This window comes from Moschus berezovskii, chromosome 11 (genome assembly GCF_049115385.1).
Source record: "Moschus berezovskii isolate FMDL1 chromosome 11, NW_MosBer_1.0, whole genome shotgun sequence".
Classification (NCBI taxonomy): domain Eukaryota; kingdom Metazoa; phylum Chordata; class Mammalia; order Artiodactyla; family Moschidae; genus Moschus; species Moschus berezovskii.
Genome location: NC_142470.1, coordinates 57,704,922 through 57,723,982, shown reverse-complemented (window position 1 = coordinate 57,723,982; position 19,061 = coordinate 57,704,922). Strand labels below are relative to the sequence as shown.

General features: G+C 48.0%; 1 protein-coding gene across 1 annotated transcript in view; it reads right to left on the bottom strand.

The window, feature by feature from the left end:
* TCF7L1 (transcription factor 7 like 1) overlaps window positions 1-8,652 on the bottom strand; it is a 200,471-nt gene extending 191,819 nt beyond the window's left edge. The window contains exons 1-3 of the mRNA XM_055399034.2: window positions 8,123-8,652; window positions 7,977-8,040; window positions 7,609-7,736 (exon numbers count right to left, since the gene is read on the bottom strand). Of these exons, the coding sequence (XP_055255009.2) occupies window positions 7,609-7,736; window positions 7,977-8,040; window positions 8,123-8,362 (432 nt within the window). The 5' untranslated portion in view covers window positions 8,363-8,652. The remainder of the gene's footprint in view (window positions 1-7,608; window positions 7,737-7,976; window positions 8,041-8,122) is intronic.
* Window positions 8,653-19,061: the final 10,409 nt, after the last annotated feature.

Genomic DNA, 19,061 nt, shown 5'->3' with positions numbered 1-19,061 from the left:
GACGCAAAAAGCTGACTCATTGGAAAAGACCCTAATGCTGGGAAAGATTGAAGGCAGGAGAAGGCGATCACAGAGGACGAGATGGTTGGATGGCATCACTGACTCAATGGACATGAGTCTGAGCAAACTCAGGGAGACAGTGGAGTACAGGAAAGCCTAGTGTGCTGCAGTCCATAGGGTCACAAAGAGTCAGACATGACTTAGTGACTGAACAATACGCATAATGAAAAGGAAAGATTTAGGATTCTGAACCTAAAGCCTTTAGAACCTTGAAGGTGCCTGAAAAATTGAGGGAAAAACTCAGAACATGTCAGAAAGAAGTTGCCCGGTACTCCAGAGGTGTTCCCTGGGCAGCACACGCAGTACAGAGGAAAAGGCAAGCCCCCTGTACCGCCCCCATGTTCCCTCATTCCCAAATGCCAAGGGTTTGGAAACTGCAATTATTTCATTGCTCCCGTAATCCAATCCAGTTTGGAAGAAGACAATAAAACATGGAACATATAAAAACCTCCTCTAAAAATACATTATTAGATTAGCCAACATGGGGCAATTTTCTACAAGCTTTAATGTGGTCAGTCCTTTCCCATCCCTAATTACTTATCACATCCCAACATCTGGCCTTGACTGCAAATGAGTTGGGTTTTGGTCCCCCACCTCTATCCCCCATCAAAGTCAGCCAGCTCCAGACAATAAAAAGAGGAAAAATTACCCAAGTGTGTGTCCTATCTTTCAATCAATGCACAAACATTTCATTATTAACATGTAGCTAAAAGGTTCCCAACAAGTTTGGTTTTATAACTGGGTACAGAGAAAGGGCCTGTGGTTTGCCGACTGCCAACAAAAACCCCAGCCAACCCACCCTTAGTTTTTCCTGAGAATCTCAAAGCCATCTAGCCAACCAATGCACTCTGTCCTCAATTTCTGCAACTCCACCTCTGCATTTTTCTATATCCTCTTCAACTCTTGGGCTTGCCGGCCAACTCAGGAGGACAACGCCTACTGTTTGGTAGACGGAGCTGCACAGCATCCTCCATCTATGAGGGAAGAAGACTGCCTTCTTCTCAAAGTTCTCAATCTCATCTTTTCCTCCTCTTCTCTCCCATTCACGCTCCACCCTACCCTGTACAAACAAGTTCCCTCTCCAGCATCCTGCAAGGATTCTCCACAGCCTGCAGCTCTTCCCCTCTACCTGCCACAGCGCATCTGTCCAGGGTCTGGTTTTCCAACACCTTCCAGGTTATGGCAGACCAGAAGTGAAATGTATAGGGTAGAAGGCTGCTTGTATGTGTGTGTGTGTGTGTGTGTGTGCTGCTCGTGTGTGTGTGTGTGTGTGTGTGTGTGTGTGCTGCTCGTGTGTGTGTGTGTGTGTGTGTCTGTGTGTGTCTGTGTGTGTAGAGTCTGGTGTAAGTTCTGGCTAAGGAATGAGTGACAGGCCACACTGCAGGACCAGTCCTGGTAATAGCACCTGGACGCCTGACTGAGAAGCCTGAAGCTAGTATCTATCCCTGACTACCTACCTTTTTTTTTTAACTTCTCTACTTTTGGCTGCGCTGGGTCTTCCTTGCTGCACTTGGGCTTTCTCTAGTGTCACCAAGCAGGGGCTACTCTCCAGCTGAGGTGCACAGGCTTCTCATTGCAGTGGCCTCTCTTGCTGTGCAGCGCAGGCTCTAGGTGTATGGGCTTCAGTAGCTGTGGCACAACGGGCTTGGTTGTTCCTTGGTATGTGGAATCTCTCCTGGACTAGGGATCGAACCCATGTCCCTTGCATTGGCAGGCGGATTCTTAACCACTGGACCCTGGAAGTCCCCTACCTACCTTTCTCATCACCACACACCTGAATACTGCTCTCTGTGGGCACCAGTTGCTTCCCGATCAGTGACTTCCTAAAGCTCCTTTTGACTTCTCGGCCATCTTATCGCCTCTCTCTGTGGCATCTGACCCTGAGGACACGCCCCTCCCCTCTCTCTTCCCTCCAGCTTCTGTGCCATCATGGTACCTAAGCTCTCCTCACTCCTGGGCAAGCGCTCCTTTCCATCCTCCCTCAGTGAGTTCTCTGCTCTGATAGTCCCCTTCCTTTCTTCTCCCGCTCCTTGCATCATCCTATTGCTTCAGTTTCAACTATTCCGTAATATCCCCTCAAACACAAGGTGCTGCCAATGAGACTAAGCAGTTCCTCCAAGTGAGAGCCTCTGATAAACTCATGTGGGCCTTCATTGCTCAAACAGTTCACGATAAGCATCCGTCCAGCACTGGGGAGGCAAAGATGGCAGAGCAGGGCCCCACCTGCTCCAAGTCACCCCCCAGGTCATCCAGGGTCAGACATTAGCAATTACCTGTGACATCAGCCACCTCTCCCTCACTTCCTCCTTTCCATCCTTCCATCTACCATCTCTCCAAGCACAAATTCAAGCAACCATGCCAGTCTCCCACATCCCACCCTTCCTTCCCATTCAAATATTCTAAGCCCCTTTCAGTCCACCCCTGGACTCCCCTGAGTGTCCCAGGCATTCTAGCTTCTCCCAGGTCCTCTCCCCACAATCACTATTATCCTTCTAAACACAAGTTACATTGCCTCCCAGCAGAACTTTGGATGGTTCTCTGCTGCCTCTTAAATAAGACCAGATTCCTTCACTGGCTTTCAAGGTCTGGCCCTTTCCCTCTCCAGACCAATGGAAGAACTTGCATTGTCCCAATGTCCCTGACCTTTCCCTTCCTCCATGCCTGTGCTCTCCCTGTGCTGTCTTCTACCTCAAGACATGGGTGCAGAACTTCCACTTTTCATTCTAACCACCTTACTACTTTTAAGTTTTTTACTATCAACTAGAATTACTTTAATACTGCTTGTTTTATCTTTTGGGGTATTTTGGCCAGGAGGCATATGGGATCTTAGCTTCCTAACCGGGGATCAAACCCATGACCTCTGCACTGGAAGGTGAAGTCTTAACCATTGGATTACCAGAGAAGTCCTTCAACAAGAACTACTTTGAACTAAAGAATGGTGAGTGACAGGGACCAATTTAAAACAATTTCCTTTACCTGCTTTCCTTGACCATGTCAGCCCAAAACAGTTTTTCTACTCTTTTTCTTCCTTGAATTTTCCTCTGAACTATCTTGACTCTTAATGAGACTCTTCCTAATGGTCTGTACTAACATTACTTCTTCCTAACTCACTTTTTAAGTCCTTCAGGGCAAAGTTGGTTCTAATACATCCTAACTCTCACAGCCCCTTAGTCATTGCCCATGATAAGTCCTCAATAAATATCAGATGAAGTCGAGGAATTACGACCTTATCTTAAGGATGCCAATCAGAATTTCCCCAGCTTAGCCAGTAAAAATGGACTCTAACTTGGAATATAAGTAGGATCTTTGCCTAATGCATTTTCCAGTGAGATAATCATTAAAATTCCTTTTTTATGCCACAATTTTTGGGGTAACTCTGCACATCACTGTAAAGCCTGGGACACTTTGAGTTGTAGGTTAGATGTGTGCGTGTACAGGCACTAACCTACTTTCTCCTCAAGATTCCCTAGAAGTGAGATCCATGAAGAATGAAACCAACCTAAAACTTTCCAAAATTATAACAGAGCAAGCAGGTATTCCCTGCTGGACCCACCCACTCAAAGAAAAGGGACTGACAAGGTCTGAGTCCTTGCAGAGTCTGTCACCAACTGTCATCCCAGCAATCTAAGTGCCAAAACTTCAGCAACGCAGACAAGGCCCTCGTAAATGCTCATTCCATGTGAAAAGCCCTCATTAAACCCTGAGTTATATTTAGAAAAAAATGGAACAGAAGTTATATTTAGATGAAATGGCTTAAAAGAACTTTCCCAAAAGCAGCATGTTTATAGTGATCTTTTATTCTGATCTTCCAAAAGAAAAAGTTTGACTGGGCTTTTACATACAACTCCAAAAAAAAAACCAGAAAACTTTGCTATACATACACAAAGATTTCTGTTTCAGTTCCTCTGTATCAGATATCAGCAAGACTGCCCATGGGATGCAAAGGACTTAAAAAATGGGCCCAGGTTTAGAAGACAGAGGAACTGCATACAGAAACTTGAGTTGTGATAGCCTGAGAAATGTATGAATAACTTGGAGCTTGAGCTGCACAACAGTAGTTCTAAAATTTATAAATAGGACCCCAAACTATCGATTTCCTCAGCGATTCTACCTGCAACCATTGTTTTCCAAAATGTCATTAGCACTCACACTACAGTCACACTCAAAACTCCTATCACTTTGTAGCTCGCACACTGAACCACACTGCGCGTTTTCTCTTTGGTTCTGACTCGTCAGACTATTTTTGACATCTGCTTTCTTCAGTGTTGACTTACATTTTCCTAACAAAATTCTAGTCAACAGCACTGAGGTGGTTTAGTAAACTGGTGAAGTCTTTTCATGAATGGATGTATAATTTTGGGTGACTCTTGGAAGGAGTGAAAGGTGGTTTGTGGCAGTTAGTCCTCTCTTCACAGGCCACAGGGTCCCCCGGGCTCCAGAGGAGAATGAATCATGGCTCAGGGGCTTGGCACATGCCCCAAGTTAAGGGGACCTCTTCTCTAAAGAGGCTCAGGAAGAGGCCACTTCCCAGCCAAGCCAGAGTGGAGGGCAAAGGTAACAGCGAGTGGGGAGGAGACAGCCAGACTGGAGAACTGGCTGGCCCCCAGTTGTCCCAGAAGGAATTTTGCCAGTGGGCGAGGGTGCTGCAGCCCTGCTGTTTGCTATTCCTAGGGTCAATTAATACCCTGAAAACACTCCAGCCAAATCTCATTTTTGCCTCTGGTTTGGCATTTCCAAGCAGGAGAGAACTGAGGTCGCCTGGTTTTATACCACTTATAGACCTTAGAGCAGCCAGCCCAGGGTTGTGAAACTTGGAGGTTAAACCAAAAAAGACCAAGGCAGCTAAACCAAAGAACAGGTCATACATTCCAGGCACCACTCCCCTCACCCTTCAGCCACCTTCCTCCCCCTTCTTTCCGCCCAATATCCACCTAAAACATTTTACCAGGCAGGGATCCCCACAAAGGGCCACTTTGTCTGCACCTATAGTTTGCCTACAGTTAGAATCACATTAATTTCATTAATATAATCATTCAGCAGAAAAGCATCATCTCAGTCTTAAGAGTCCAGACAACCAAGTGCTTACAGTCACTGAAGCCCAAAGATAGGATCAAATTAACGGGTTCTACTGAGCTGATAAAAATGTAGGAAACTTCAATAAACTCTGTAACCAGGCAGCTCAAAGCCCAACAGACACATAACGGGCACAGAATTGATGGAGGCATCGAACTTACTTCTGCAAGGGCAACTCACCAGGAGGCAAAATAGAAACAGAAGAGTGAGATGAGACATACCAAGTCTCTTACGAAGGGTAACACGGAGAGCCTGAGTGTTCTTGGAGGCTGAAAAAGCAGGATGGCAACATGGGCTCAAGCAAGGAACCAGCTGAAGGGATGAGCAGGAAAAGTCAAAAGCATGCAGAGGGGAAAGTTCAGCGTCCGCCAAGGAGGACTCCGAAAGTCCCATGCAAGTCTGGATATAGTCATCAGAGAGCCCCAGGACCAAAAAGAAGCAGCCTTTGGGAGACAGAAGTAAGAAGGTAGAAAGAAAGAAGAGTGGTAAAAGATGGTGGCAGGAAGGAGGGGAATGACACAAAATCTGTCCCACTTGGGCTCTTGAGGGGGAGGGGACGAGCAGCATAGAAGACAGGGAGCTGTCACCATTCTGTCACCAGAAACCCACTCCAGTATTCTTGCCTGAAGAATCCCACTGACAGAGGAGCCTGTCGGGCTACAGTCCATGGCAAAGAGTCAGAGAAGAATGAAGCTACTTAGCATGCAGTGAGAAAGGAGGAGGAAAGAGCCAGATCCAGTCAAATAGCTGGTGATGTTTGGAACATTTCTGGTGACTTTATCTGCATCAGGACATGGATCTGGATCGGTGCTGAGTCACAGAAATGCCAAACCCCTTTTCCCAGACATCTAAAGGTAAAAGGGAGAAAGGGGACTGCGGTAGTGTGACCTCACACACAGTTACAGAAACCCTACTAAAACCTTCAGAACTGAATTACATCTGTGGACACCGACGAGAATCTCTGAAGACCTAAACAAAGGCTAGTTTTGCTCAACTTTCACTCACACCTTCTTTCTTTTTATATGAATGAGAAAAAGCAACAGCCAGATGCCCCGTTTCAGCTCACAGTCAGGACTTATATTTGGGAGGTCCCAGGATGCTCCAAGGCAGGGCCAAGGATGCAGGGTCTTCCCTGCTTGAAAGGGGAAGCTGTGTGGCCCCACGTTGGTCAGAGTCCTCAGCCTCCACTTGCACGCCCCAAGGGCCTGCCGAGCGACCCCTCTGAACCTCCGCACACGTCTCCGCTCTCCATGGACCGCTGGACCATGACGGCAGGGACGGTCCATTCAGCACCAGCGTTTCCCAGGCAGCCCCTTAATTGTGATCGTCATTGAAGGACAGCTTGAGCATAAAGTGAGTTTGTTCGTCCAACTCTTAAGGAGCCAAACACCTCCCACCCCGAATCAAGCACGAACTGGCAGGCGCTGGGAAACTGGGCAGGAAGCAAAGAGAACCACTGAGCTGTGCGAGGCGCCCAAGCAGCGCTCAAGAGCTTGGCACGTAGTAGGTAGGCGTTCACCCAAGATCTGCCAGCGGACCTAGCGCCTGGGCTGGGGGCCCTCAAGTGGGGTGGCAGCTCTGGGCGCGCGCGCGCGCGCACACACACACACACACATAAAACCTGGCCAGCTCAAGGGGCTGCAGCCCTCGCGACGCGGGGGGCGGGAGTTAGAGCCTGGGAGGGGGCGAAGGAATCCGCCCTCATTTGCACGTCGTCTGGGGCCCGGTCAATTTGCTTAATCACGGCTCTAAATGCCAGCGCGCAGCACACAATGCGCGCCCATTAACAGGTTTAAAGTGTCTCAGCGCTCGCTTTAAATGAGAAAAGCCGGCAACAAAGCGGGAAAAAGCCAAGTTCCTCAACTTGAAGAAAGCCCCGATTCGCCTCCGAAATCATCTCGGCGAGTTTAAAATCCCGAGCTCTACAGAAAAGTTGAGGCCCCAGCGCGAGGGATGGGGGTGGGGAGGGGGTGTGTGTATGTGAATAACCCGCCACGAATACTGGGTTTCTTAGGAACCGACTCCTAGCCGCCCAGCGAAGCAGGAGTCGCGGGGCAGCGTCGCCAACCCACCTCCCCCGGCCCCACTGCCCAACTGCCAGGGAAAGCGGACCGATTTCCAGGAAGAAAGCAAGACCACCTCCCCCCTCCACGCCCGGCTCAACACACACTCCCGCCCAACCGGCACAAATCCAAGTTCTTCTCTAACGCGAGCAAATAATTCTGGACACCAAGGAGAACGCCAGAAGTGGACCCCGAAGCGGCTCCCCAGCCAAAGGGGAGAATGTAAGGGAATGTTCCAGGCACTCCCAGCGCAGCCTAACCCTCGACTGCCGGAGTGGTTCAACTCCGTAAGCAAGTTCTGCCCGGGATCCTCCCGGAACGGCCCCATCCCCCACCCCGTCGCCGAGCCCGGGGGCGCATCTTCCGAGCCCCGATCGCCCGCGCGCCCGGGCGCGGCGGGACGGGCACTCACCGTGCGCGCTCCTCCGGGAGACAGGGGTCCGTTGGGGAGGTAAGGGCTGCTCAGGTCCGGGATCATCAGGAACGGGTAGCCAGGGTAGGGGGGCCCCTTAAAGAACGCGCCGTCCTGGGGCCTTCTCACTGTCGGTAAAACCAAGGCGGGGGTGAGGCCGGGGCCCTCGGGACAGTGCCTCGGTAAGGGGTCCCGGGGCGGGGACCGGGAATCCGAGCGCCCCCCACGCGCGCCCCAGGACGGCTGAGGCCGACGGAGGCGAAGAGCAGGGGCACGGCCACCGGGGCGAGGGGGACCGAGGGCGACCTGAGCCGAGGCGCCGAGCGCTGCGGGGCCGGGAGCCGGGGACAACCCGGACCCGCACGTACCTTCGGCGAAATAGTCCCGTGGCTTCTGGAAAGCGTCCCGGGAGGGCTGCGGGCGCCTCTCCGCCTGCGAAGGAGACACAAAGGCGAGGGCGGGTGAGCGGGCGCCGGGCCGGGGTCCCCGGGGTCGGCCGCGGGGGCTTCCTCACCTCCGAGTCCGAGCTGCTGCTCTGGTTCTCCGACTCGTTGACCAGGGACGACTTGACTTCGTCCAGGTCCCGCTGCGCCGACGCGCTGTCGCTGCTCGGCTCCTGCTCCTCGCCTCCCTCGTCCTGGAAGGGGATCAGCTCGTCGTTGGCCCCGAGGTCGTCCCCTCCGCCGGCTGCCCCGGCGCCCGAGCCGCCGCTGCCGCCTCCCGAGCCGCCGCCGCCGCCGCCGAGCTGGGGCATGGTGGGGCCGCGGGCCGGGGCCGCCGCTCTCCGAGCCCCTCGCCGCCCGCGCCCGGCCCGGCCCGGCGCCCGCCCCTCCCTCCCTCCCGTTCGCCGGCCTGCTCCGCTCGCCGCCCCGGCGGCCGCAGCAACAAAGTTTTGACAGGGCGTGGCCCGGAGGGAAGCGGGGCCGGCGCGACCGGACGGGGGCGGGGGCGGCTCGGCTCGGGCCCCTAGGGCAGCGCGGAGCCGGGGGCTCCCTAACTCGCTGCTGCGGCTGCCGCCTGCTCGGCCGGGGCGTCCCAGCGCCTGGCCCGCCGGGGAGGGGCGAGCGGGGAAGGAAGGAGGGACCGGCGCGCGGGGCAGGGGGGCCGGAGGGAGGAGCCCCGGCTGCAAGCTGACACCCGCGCGCCTCGCGGAACGCGGAGAGCCCCGGCGCGCACACACTCGCCCTCACACTCGCACGCCGCTCGCTCACACCTTCCCGGGCTGCGCCTCCCCGCAGTGCGCGCACGGCCTGGCCCCCAGGACTCACCCGGACCCCTTCCCTGAGCCCAGTCCCGCACCCCCGTGGGCCTGGCACCCGCCCGGCTCTGGGCCGACCGCTCGGGTCCCGCCCCACCCCTAGGCATCCCCTAACTTTCTTCCCGAGAACCCCCAGAACTCCGCAGCAGCTCCCCTCCCACCGGATCCGCGCGCTAGCGGGCGGCACTGCCCCCTGCGGGAAAGCTTCGGACCCGCAGACGCGCCGGGACCTTCGGTGCCTGGAGTCCTCGAAGCGCTGGATCCCTCCCGGCTTGATCGCCCTCGCCTGCCTAGGGCAGAGAATTAGAGAAACGTACGGCACCCCAGAATATACCTGGCGGTCCCCCGCTCCTCTCTTTCCTGTGGGGTTCCAACGCGCCCCCCCCGCCCCAGTTCAGGTTTTCAACGTTGTTCAGGTGTCCAGAGTCACCCAGGCTGAAATCCCCAAAATCACCTTCGCCCCATAGTTCCGGATCGGGTGCTTAATCGAGTAACTCGCGGTGCTGGCTTCAGAAAGACTTCGGATTTGATTCGCTGTGAAGGAAAATGACCCAGTGATCTCTGAAGCGTTCACGAAGCTGCCTTGGGAGCCAGTATGAAAAATGCCAAGCCGGTCTCATGCTAAAGAAATGCCAGATGCCTCGTGTGATCACATTCAAGTATCGTCTCTCCACCCAGTTCGGCAAAGTTTGAAAAAGTGAATCTTGTCTTCCGCAGTAGGGAACTATTCGTGAGAGCATCTGTTTTAAAAGGCAGAATGGGAATACTTAAAACAATTTTAAAGACGACTGAGAGGCGTTTTCTCCAGCGACGTGTACACATATGGTCAAAGTCACAGATACAAGAAAGTTCCAAGCAGCTCTGTGCGCGCACGCGCGTGTGTGAGTGTGTTTAATCGCTCAATCCTGTCCCACTCTTTGAGACCCCAAGGACAGTAGGTTCCTCTGTCTGTGGGATTTCCCAGACAAGAATCCTGAAGTGAGTTGCCATTTCCTATCCCAGGGGATCTTCCTGACCCAGGGATCCAACCCGCCTCTCCTGTATCTCCTGAATTAGTAGGTAGATTCTTTACCACTGTGCCACCTGGGAAGTTGAAACCATGAGGGAGGTTAATAAAGAGTTCTGGGTCTTTATTACAGCGAAAGTCCGTGCAACAACCAGTTCGGGAGAATGAAGCAGGTAAGGATGCAAGAATGATTATGAAGAAACACCCTTAAGTAAAACATGTATATGGTACCCACCCTTCATTTTTGTTCTTGAAAAATGACATACTGGTATTTGTTTATTCATAGAAAAAAGTGTGAGAAGATGCACACAAATTATTATCAATAAATATTTCTGGGAAAGGGGATAAGTGAGAGGAGAGGGACAGTTTTGTTTTCTGCTTTCTACATATTATATACGGCAAGCAGATATGACTTACCTATATTTTCACACAATATATAGTCTGATAAAGCTTCTTCAAACAATAGGGCTACATCCATGAGCAGTGTCTTGAGTAAAAGGTAAGACTTCAGACTTCCCTGGTAATCCAGTATTTAAGAGTCCCACTGCCAATGAAGAGATATGGGTTTGATCCCTGTTTGGGGAAGATCTCACATGTCGAGGAGCAACTCAGCCGGTGGGCCACAACTACTGAGCTGGAGCTCTAGAACCCAAGAGCCGTAAATGCTAAAGCCAGTGGGCTTAAAGCCTGTTCTGTGAAACAAGAGAAACCACCACAGGGAGAAGCCCACACACCTCAGCTAGAGAGTGCCCTCTGCTCACTGCAGCTAGAGAAAACCCTTGAGCCACAACTACTGAAGCTCACCCACCTAGATCCTGTACTTTGAAACAAGAGAAGCCACTCAAATAAGAAGCCCAAGCACCTCAATGAAGAGTAGCCCACACTCGCTGCAACTAGAGAAAAGCCTGAGCAGCAATGAAGACCCAGCACAGCCAAAACTAAATAAATAACATTAAAAACAATTTTTTTTAAAGTCAAAATTACTTTTTCCCTCCTTCCTACACCTCCCTGCAGTTAATCATTGTTACTGCTGCTGCTGCTACTGCTAAGTCACTTCAGTCGTGTCTGACTCTGTGCGACCCCATAGACGGCAGCCCACAAGGCTCCCCCGTCCCTGGGATTCTCCAGGCAAGAACACTGGAGTGGGTTGCCATTTCCTTCTCCAATGTGTGAAAGGGAAAAGTGAAAGTGAAGTCGCTCAGTCGTGTCCGACCCTCAGCGACCCCATGGACCGCAGCCCACCAGGTTCCTCCGTCCAAGGGATTTTCCAGGCAAGAGTACTGGAGTGGGTTGCCATTGCCGTCTCCAATCATTGTTCCTAGTTTGGTGTATATTCTCCCAGATAGTTTCTTAAGCAGTTATGTACGCATGCAAACATATACACAAACATATTGTATATGTTTACTCTCATGGAAATAGAAGTATAGGTTCATATTACTGCATGATATTTCATTTTTACAAGTTTTTAAAAGTCAGAAGGTTTTTTCCTGTGGTCCAGAAATATATGAAAAACCCATTGCATCAGTTTCTCATGGTTGCTATAACAAGTCATTGCAAACTTGGTGGCTTAAAACACCAGAAATGTATTTTCTCACTGTTCTCTAGGCCAGAAGTCCAAAATGAGTTGCACTAAATCAAAATCAAGGTGTTGGCAGGATCACATTCCCTCTGAAGCTCCAGGAACAAGGTACTCCTTGCCTCTTCCAGCTTCTGGTAGCTGCTGGCGCTCTTGCCATCTCATCACTCCAGTTTCTGCCTCTGTGGTCACGTTGCCTTCTCATTTGTCATTGTCAGATCTCATTCTCTGCTTCCTTCTTACAAGAAAGGACACTGTGACGTCATTTAGGGCCCACCCAGATCATCTTGATTAATCTCCCCATCAAGATCCTTAACTAAAACATAAAACTAGAAAACAAACCCTTAACTTGATCACACCTGCCAAGACCCCATTTCCTTATAAGATCACATTCACAGGTTACAGAGATTAGTACATAGACATATCTTTGGGAGTGAGCCATTATCAATCTACCACACCCATCAACCTCGAAGAAATGCAAATTGGAACAGCAGAGAGAGACCATTTATCATCTATCAGTTGGCAAAGGGAGAAAAGAAGAACAACACCCAGCTTTGGCCCCAGTGCTGAGAAACATACAGCTGCTGGGCATGCCCTTGTGTAATATTTCTGAAGAGAAGTGTGGCAATACCTGTGAAAAAAGTCTTTAAAAGTGTAAACCCTTTGACTCAACTCTGTGTTTTCTAGGATTTTATACTTAGGTAATAACCATGTATACGAGGAAACCCGTAGAACTGTCATTACTACAGTGAACAGCTAGAAACAACCTCAAGGTCCCCAAATAGGGAAATGTTAAATAAAATCCTCTTAACCTGATTTCTGTTTTTTATTTAACATGATGTTGAGGCCAGAGAAGGCAATGGCAAGCCACTCCAGTACTCTTGCCTAGAAAATCCCATGGACAGAGGAGCCTGGTAGGCTGCAGTCCGTGGGGTCGCTACGAGTCAGACATGACTGAGTGACTTCACTTTCACTTTTCACTTGTACACATTGGAGAAGGAAATGGCAACCCACTCCAGTGTTCTTGCCTGGAGAATCCCAGGGATGGGGGAGCCTGGTGGGCTGCCGTCTATGGGGTTGCACAGAGTCGGACACGACTGAGGTGACTTAGCAGCTTAGCAGCAGGAGGCTGTTAGGTCTTCCTGGGATGGACAACTAAACTGTACGTGGAAGAAGAAGATAAGAATGAGGGTCATCTCACAAAAAACAAACTTGTGGTCCCCAAAGAGGAAGAGGGGAAGGATAAATTTGGAGTTTGGGATTAAGAGGTACACACTACCGAAGATCCCACATGCAGAGGGGCAACTAAGCCCATATGCCACAACCACAGAGCCTGTACTCTAGAGCCCGCGCTCTATGACAGGAAAAGCTACCACAATAAGAGGCCAGTGCACCATAGCTAGAGGGTAGCCCCCACTACTCGAGGGACTAGGCAACTAGAGGGTAGCCTCCACCCCGACTAGAGAAGGATCACAAGCAAAAACTAAGATCCAGCACAGCCAAAAATAATTAAAACTGAATAAATAAATATAAGAAAACCAGGAGGGACTTTGGGGTTATAGGTAAAGAGGGAAGATGTTTTATTAAGTAACTTTTTCTTTATTTTTAAAATGTATTTATTTTTAATTGGAAGATAATTGCTTTACAATATTGTGCTGGTTTCTGCCAAACATCAGCCTGAGTCAGCCACAGGTATCCATCTATCCCCTCCCTCTTGAACCTCCCTCCCTTCTCTCACCTCTCTAGGTTGTCACAGAGCAATAGTTTGAGCTCCCTTCATTTAACATATCAACCATACATACCCAAAACCTCAGAACAGGGTAAGTGCACAGTTGAATGAATGAATATCAATGGAACATGTTGGTGTCCACCAAGATGAAGATTAACAACAAACTTCATGCTCTTCTCATCTTTAGCTTTCCCCAAAAGTAGTCCAGATCCTGACACTTATCACGAGAGATTAGTTTTGCCTGTTTTTGAGCTACATAGAAGTGGAATCATACAGTATTTTTAATCTTCTTTTGGGTAATATTATTTCTAGGTGAATGATCACACCATTGTGGTTATCTGGGTCATGCAGTTTTTTCAGATAGTTCTAATGTGTAGTGGAGGTGATGGAATTCCAGTTGAGCTATTTCAAATCCTGAAAGATGATGCTGTGAAAGTGCTGCACTCAATATGCCAGGAAATTTGGAAAACTCAGCAGTGGCCACAGGACTGGAAATGGTCAGTCTTCATTCCAATCCCAAAGAAAGGCAATGACAAAGAATGCTCAAACTACCGCACAATTGCACTCATCTCACACGCTAGTAAAGTCATGCTCAAAATTCTCCAAGCCAGGCTTCAGCAATATGTGAACCGTGAACTCCCAGATGTTCAAGCAGGTTTTAGAAAAGGCAGAGGAACCAGAGATCAAATTGCCAACATCCCCTGGATCATGAAAAAAGCAAGAGAGTTCCAGAAAAACATCCATTTCTGCTTCATTGACTATGCCAAAACCTTTGACTGTGTGGATCACAATAAACTGTGGAACATTCTGAAAGAGATAGGAATACCAGACCACCTGACCTGAGAAACCTGTATGCAGGTCAGGAAGCAACAGTTAGAACTGGACATGGAATAACAGACTGGTTCCAAATAGGAAAAGGAGTACGTCAAGGCTGTACATTGTCACCCTGCTTATCTAACTTATATGCAGAGTACATCATGAGAAACGCTGGGCTGGAAGAAGCACAAACTGGAATCAAGATTGCCGGGAGAAATATCAATAACGTCAGATATGCAGATGACACCACCCTTATGGCAGAAAGTGAAGAGGAACTCAAAAGCCTCTTGATGAAAGTGAAAGAGGAGAGTGAAAAAGTTGGCTTGAAGCTCAACATTCGGAAAACTAAGATCATGGCATCTGGTCCCATCACTTCATGGGAAATAGATGGGGAGACAGTGGAAACAGTGTCCGATTTGTTTTTTTGGGCTCCAAAATCACTGCGGATGCTGATTGCAGCCATGAAATTAAAAGACGCTTACTCCTTGGAAGGAAAGTTATGACCAACCTAGATAGCATGTTAAAAAGCAGAGACATTACTTTGCCAACAAAGGTCCGTCTAGTCAAGGCTATGGTTTTTCCCGTGGTCATGTATGGATGTGAGAGTTGGACTGTGAAGAAAGCTGAGTGCCGAAGAATTGATGCTTTTGAACTGTGGTGTTGGAGAAGACTCTTGAGAGTCCCTTGGACTGCAAGGAGATCCAACCAGTCCATTCTAAAGGAGATCAGTCCTGGGTGTTCATTAGAAGGACTGATACTAAAGCTGAAACTCCAGTACTTTGGCCACTTCATGCGAAGAGTTGATTCACTGGAAAAGAGTCTGATGCTGGGAGGGATTGTGGGCGGGAGGAGAAGGGGACGACAGAGAATGAGATGGCTGGATGGCATCTCCGACTCGATGGACATGAGTTTGCGTCAACTCCGGGAGTTTGTGACGGACAGGGAGGCCTGGCGTGCTGTGACTCATGGGGTCACAAAGAGTCGGACACGACTGAGGGAATGAACTGAACTGAACTGAAATTGTATTCTTGCCACCTTTGCTTAATATCTTCTGCTTCTGTTAGGTCCATGCCATTTCTGTCCTTTATTGTGCCCATCTTTGCATGAAATGTTTCCTCGCTATCTCTGATTTTCTTGAAGAGATCTCTGGTCTTTCCCATTCTACTGCTTTCCTCTATTTCTTTGCACTGATCACTGAGGAAGGCTTTCTTATCTCTCCTTGCTATTCTTTGGAACTCTGCATTCAGATGCTAATATCTTTCCTTTTCTCCTTTGCCTTTCGCGGTATGGTCTTAATCACTACCTCCTATACAGTGTCACAAACTTCTATCCATAGTTCTTCAGGCACTCTGTCAGATTTAATCCCTTGAATCTATTTGTCACTTCTACTGTACAGTTGTAAGGGATTTGATTTCGGTCATACCTGAATGGTCTAGTGGTTTTCCCTGCTGCTGCTGCTAAGTCACTTCAGTCGTGTCCGACTCTGTGTGACCCCATAGACGGAAGCCCACCAGGCTCCCCGTCCCTGGGATTCTCCAGGCATGAACACTGGAGTGGGTTGCCATTTCCTTCTCCAATGTGTGAAAGTGAAAAGTGAAAGTGAAGTCGCTCAGTCATGTCCGACCCTTAGAGACCCTATGGACTGCAGCCTACCAGACTCCTCCATCCATGGTATTTTCTAGGCAATAGTACTGGAGTGGCTTGTCATTGCCTTCTCCAAGTGGTTTTCCCTACTTTCTTCAATTTAAGTCTGAATTTGGCAATAAGGAGTTAATGATCTGAGCCACAGTCAGCTCCTGGTCTTATTTTTGCTGACTGTATAAAACTTCTCCATCTTTGGCTACAAAGAATATAATCAATCTGATTTCGGTATTGACCATCTGGTGATGTCCATGTTTGAGTAGTTTCACATTTTTTGGCCAATACAAATGATGTTGCTAGGAACATTGTTTTCTACCTCATTGGATATTCACTTTTCTTGAGTCCTAGAAGTGTAATTGCTGGGTTATGGAATATGCATTTGTTCAGCTTTATTAGATATTACCAGTGAGTTTTACAAAATGATCATATATCAATTTACAGTCCCACTAATAGTATACAATAGTTCTATCACTCTACATTCTCTTTCATATCTGGTACTGTCAATGTATATTTCATTAGCTTTAGCCATTCTGGTGGGTGTATATTAGAAGCTTATTATGGTTTTAATTCATATTTCCCCAATGACTAATCTTGTTGACTACTTTTTCACATGCTTCTTGGCTATTTGGATGTTTTCTTTTATGAAGTACTTGTTCAAGTCTTTTATCTATTTTTCTCTTGAATTGTTTAATTTTTTTCTCACGGATCATTTGTATGAGTTCTTTGTATATTCTTGGAGAAGGAAATGGCAACCCACTCCAGTATGCTTGCCTGGGAAAGCCCATAGACAAAGGAACCCCTCCATGGGGTCGCACAGAGTCAAACATGGCTGAGCAACTAACACTTTCTTTCTTTTTGTATATTCTGGATATGAGGATCTTGTCAGACATATCTAATACATATCTTCAGGCCTGTGGCTTGCCATTTTACTTTACAAATGATGTCACGTGAATAAAAAATCTTAATTTTAATATAGTTAACTTTATCATTCTTTCTCTTTATTGTTAATGCTTTGGATCCTATTTAGGAAATCTTTGCTCACACCAAAACCATAAAAATATTATCTATTATGTCCTAGAAACTTTGTTGTTTTACTTTCAGTTTATATCTACAATCCATCTGAAATACATCTTTGTGTACGGCTTGAGTGAGAAGTCAAGGTCCACCCTTCCATATGTATGGTTGCCAGTGCCATCCTTTCCCCTTCCATTGCTATGGCACCTTTATCATAAATCTTAAGTGTAAATGTGGGTCTGTCTTTAGACTTTTCCCTTAGTTCATCTGCCTAAACTAGCACAAATGACACATTTTATAGATATGTAAAAAGACTTGAACTCTGTCAGTATAAGTCCTTTGACTGTTCTTCGAGATCATATATGTTATTTTGGGGCTTTTAAAGGCTATGTCGGTTTTTTGTTTTGTTTTGCTTTGGCCATACAGCACAACATGAGGAATCTTAGTTCTCAAACCAGGGATCAAACCCATGCCCCCTGCAGTGGGAGAGCAGAATCTTAACTGGACTGCCAGGGAAGTCCCACCATATTGTTTCAAAATGTAGGTTTTATTATTATTGATTTATCCTGGAGAAGGGCATGGCAACCCACTCAAGTATTCTCAACTGGAGAATTCCATGAACAGAGGAACCTGGCAAGCTACAGTCCGGGTGGTCACAAAGAGTCAGACAGGACTGACTGACTGACTTTCACTTCACACTGTGAGACCAGCAGACCAGGAGATGACTTTCTTTGAAAAGATAGTTTGTTACTCAGAGTTCCAAGGGGGCGGGGCAGGCAAGGCCATGCAGGGCCACATGAAGAAGCACCAGGGTTGATTCGGAAGCAGAAGGAGCTAGGAGAAAGCATGGGCAGGAAGACTTATTGTGGTCTTTCATGGAAAAGAACGGTTGAGACAGGGTAAGCAAGCTAAGCAGGTTTGGGATTGGCTTGTTTGAATAAGTTCAGCAAGCTCTGGAATATATGATCTGTCTTGAGCTATCTGGTTCCTGGCTCTGGGAGGATGAAGGCAAAGAATTACTGTCTAGAGTTTAAGAGCCCAGTGAAAGTCACTCAGTCACGTCCAACTCTTTGCGACCCCACGAACAGGCTCCTCCGTCTCCAGTCCAGAATACTAGAGTTGGTAGCCAATTCCTTCTGTGGGGCCCAGTGAGAACCTAGTAAAGATGGTAGTTGGGGAAGGGGTAGGAGGCTTTGGGTTGGTTGATTTGCATGTGAAAGGCTCATCCATGGGAATGGTCATTTGCTATCTCTAGAAATCAGCTTGCCTTGGTAGGGGCAGTCTCTCCTTGGGGATCAACAAGGTCCCCACGATATGAAAGCATCATAAAATACAGAAAATAAAAAACATGATTAGAATACATGTAAATTTTAGAGTCAGCATGTTAATTTCTACAAAAAACACCTTATGTAATTTTTTATTAGCTTTGTATACTGAATCTGTAGATCAATTTGAAAAGAATTAATGTTTTTACAATATTAAGTTTTCCCATGGATGAAACCGGAATATTTTTACTTTTTTTTTAGTTTTATTGTTTTGAAATTATTTTCCCATGTCCTGCGTTTTGGTTGCTGTGCACGGGCTTTCTCTAGTTGCAGCGCTTAGGCTTCTCATTATAGTGCCTTCTCTTGTTGTAGAGCACAGGTTCTAGGGCGCACAGGCTTCAGTAGTTGTGGCTAAAGAGCTCTAGAACACAGTCTCCGTAATTGTGGCACACATTGGCTTAGGTGCCCTGGGGCATATGGAATCTTCCTGGACTAGGAATCAAACCCATATCCCTTATTTTGGCAGGCAGAATCTTAAACACTGGACCATCAGGGAAGTTTAATTTTTTAGTCTTCTATGTAGACATTTGCATATCTTTGTTTAACTGTTTTCTAGGTGTTTGATATATTTTAAAGTTTTCTAAATTGTATCTTTTATTTTCTCATTATGTATTGCTAGTATGTAGAAATACAATTGATTTTTCTTATTTTGAGCTTGTGCTATCACATGAGCTGGTAATATTGCTGTTTTTCTTCTATTTTTTGGAAGAGTTTATGTAAGACTGTATCTGCATCAGTTCAGTTCAGTTCAGTCGCTAAGTCATGTCTGACTCTGTGACCCCATGGACTGCAGCATGCCAGGCCTCCCTGTCCATCACCAACTTCCGGAGTTCACCCAAACTCATGTCCACTGAGTTGGTGATGCCATCCCACCATCTCATCCTCTCTCTTCCCCTTCTCCTCCTGCCCTCAATCTTTCCCAGCATCAGGGTCTCTTCCAATGAGTCAGCTCTTCGCATGAGGTGGCCAAAGTACTGGAGTTTCAGCTTCAGCATCAGTCTTTCCAATGAACACCCAGGATTGAATCTCCTTTAGAATGGACTGGCTGGATCTCCTTGCAGTCCAAGGGACTCTCAAGAGTCTTCTCC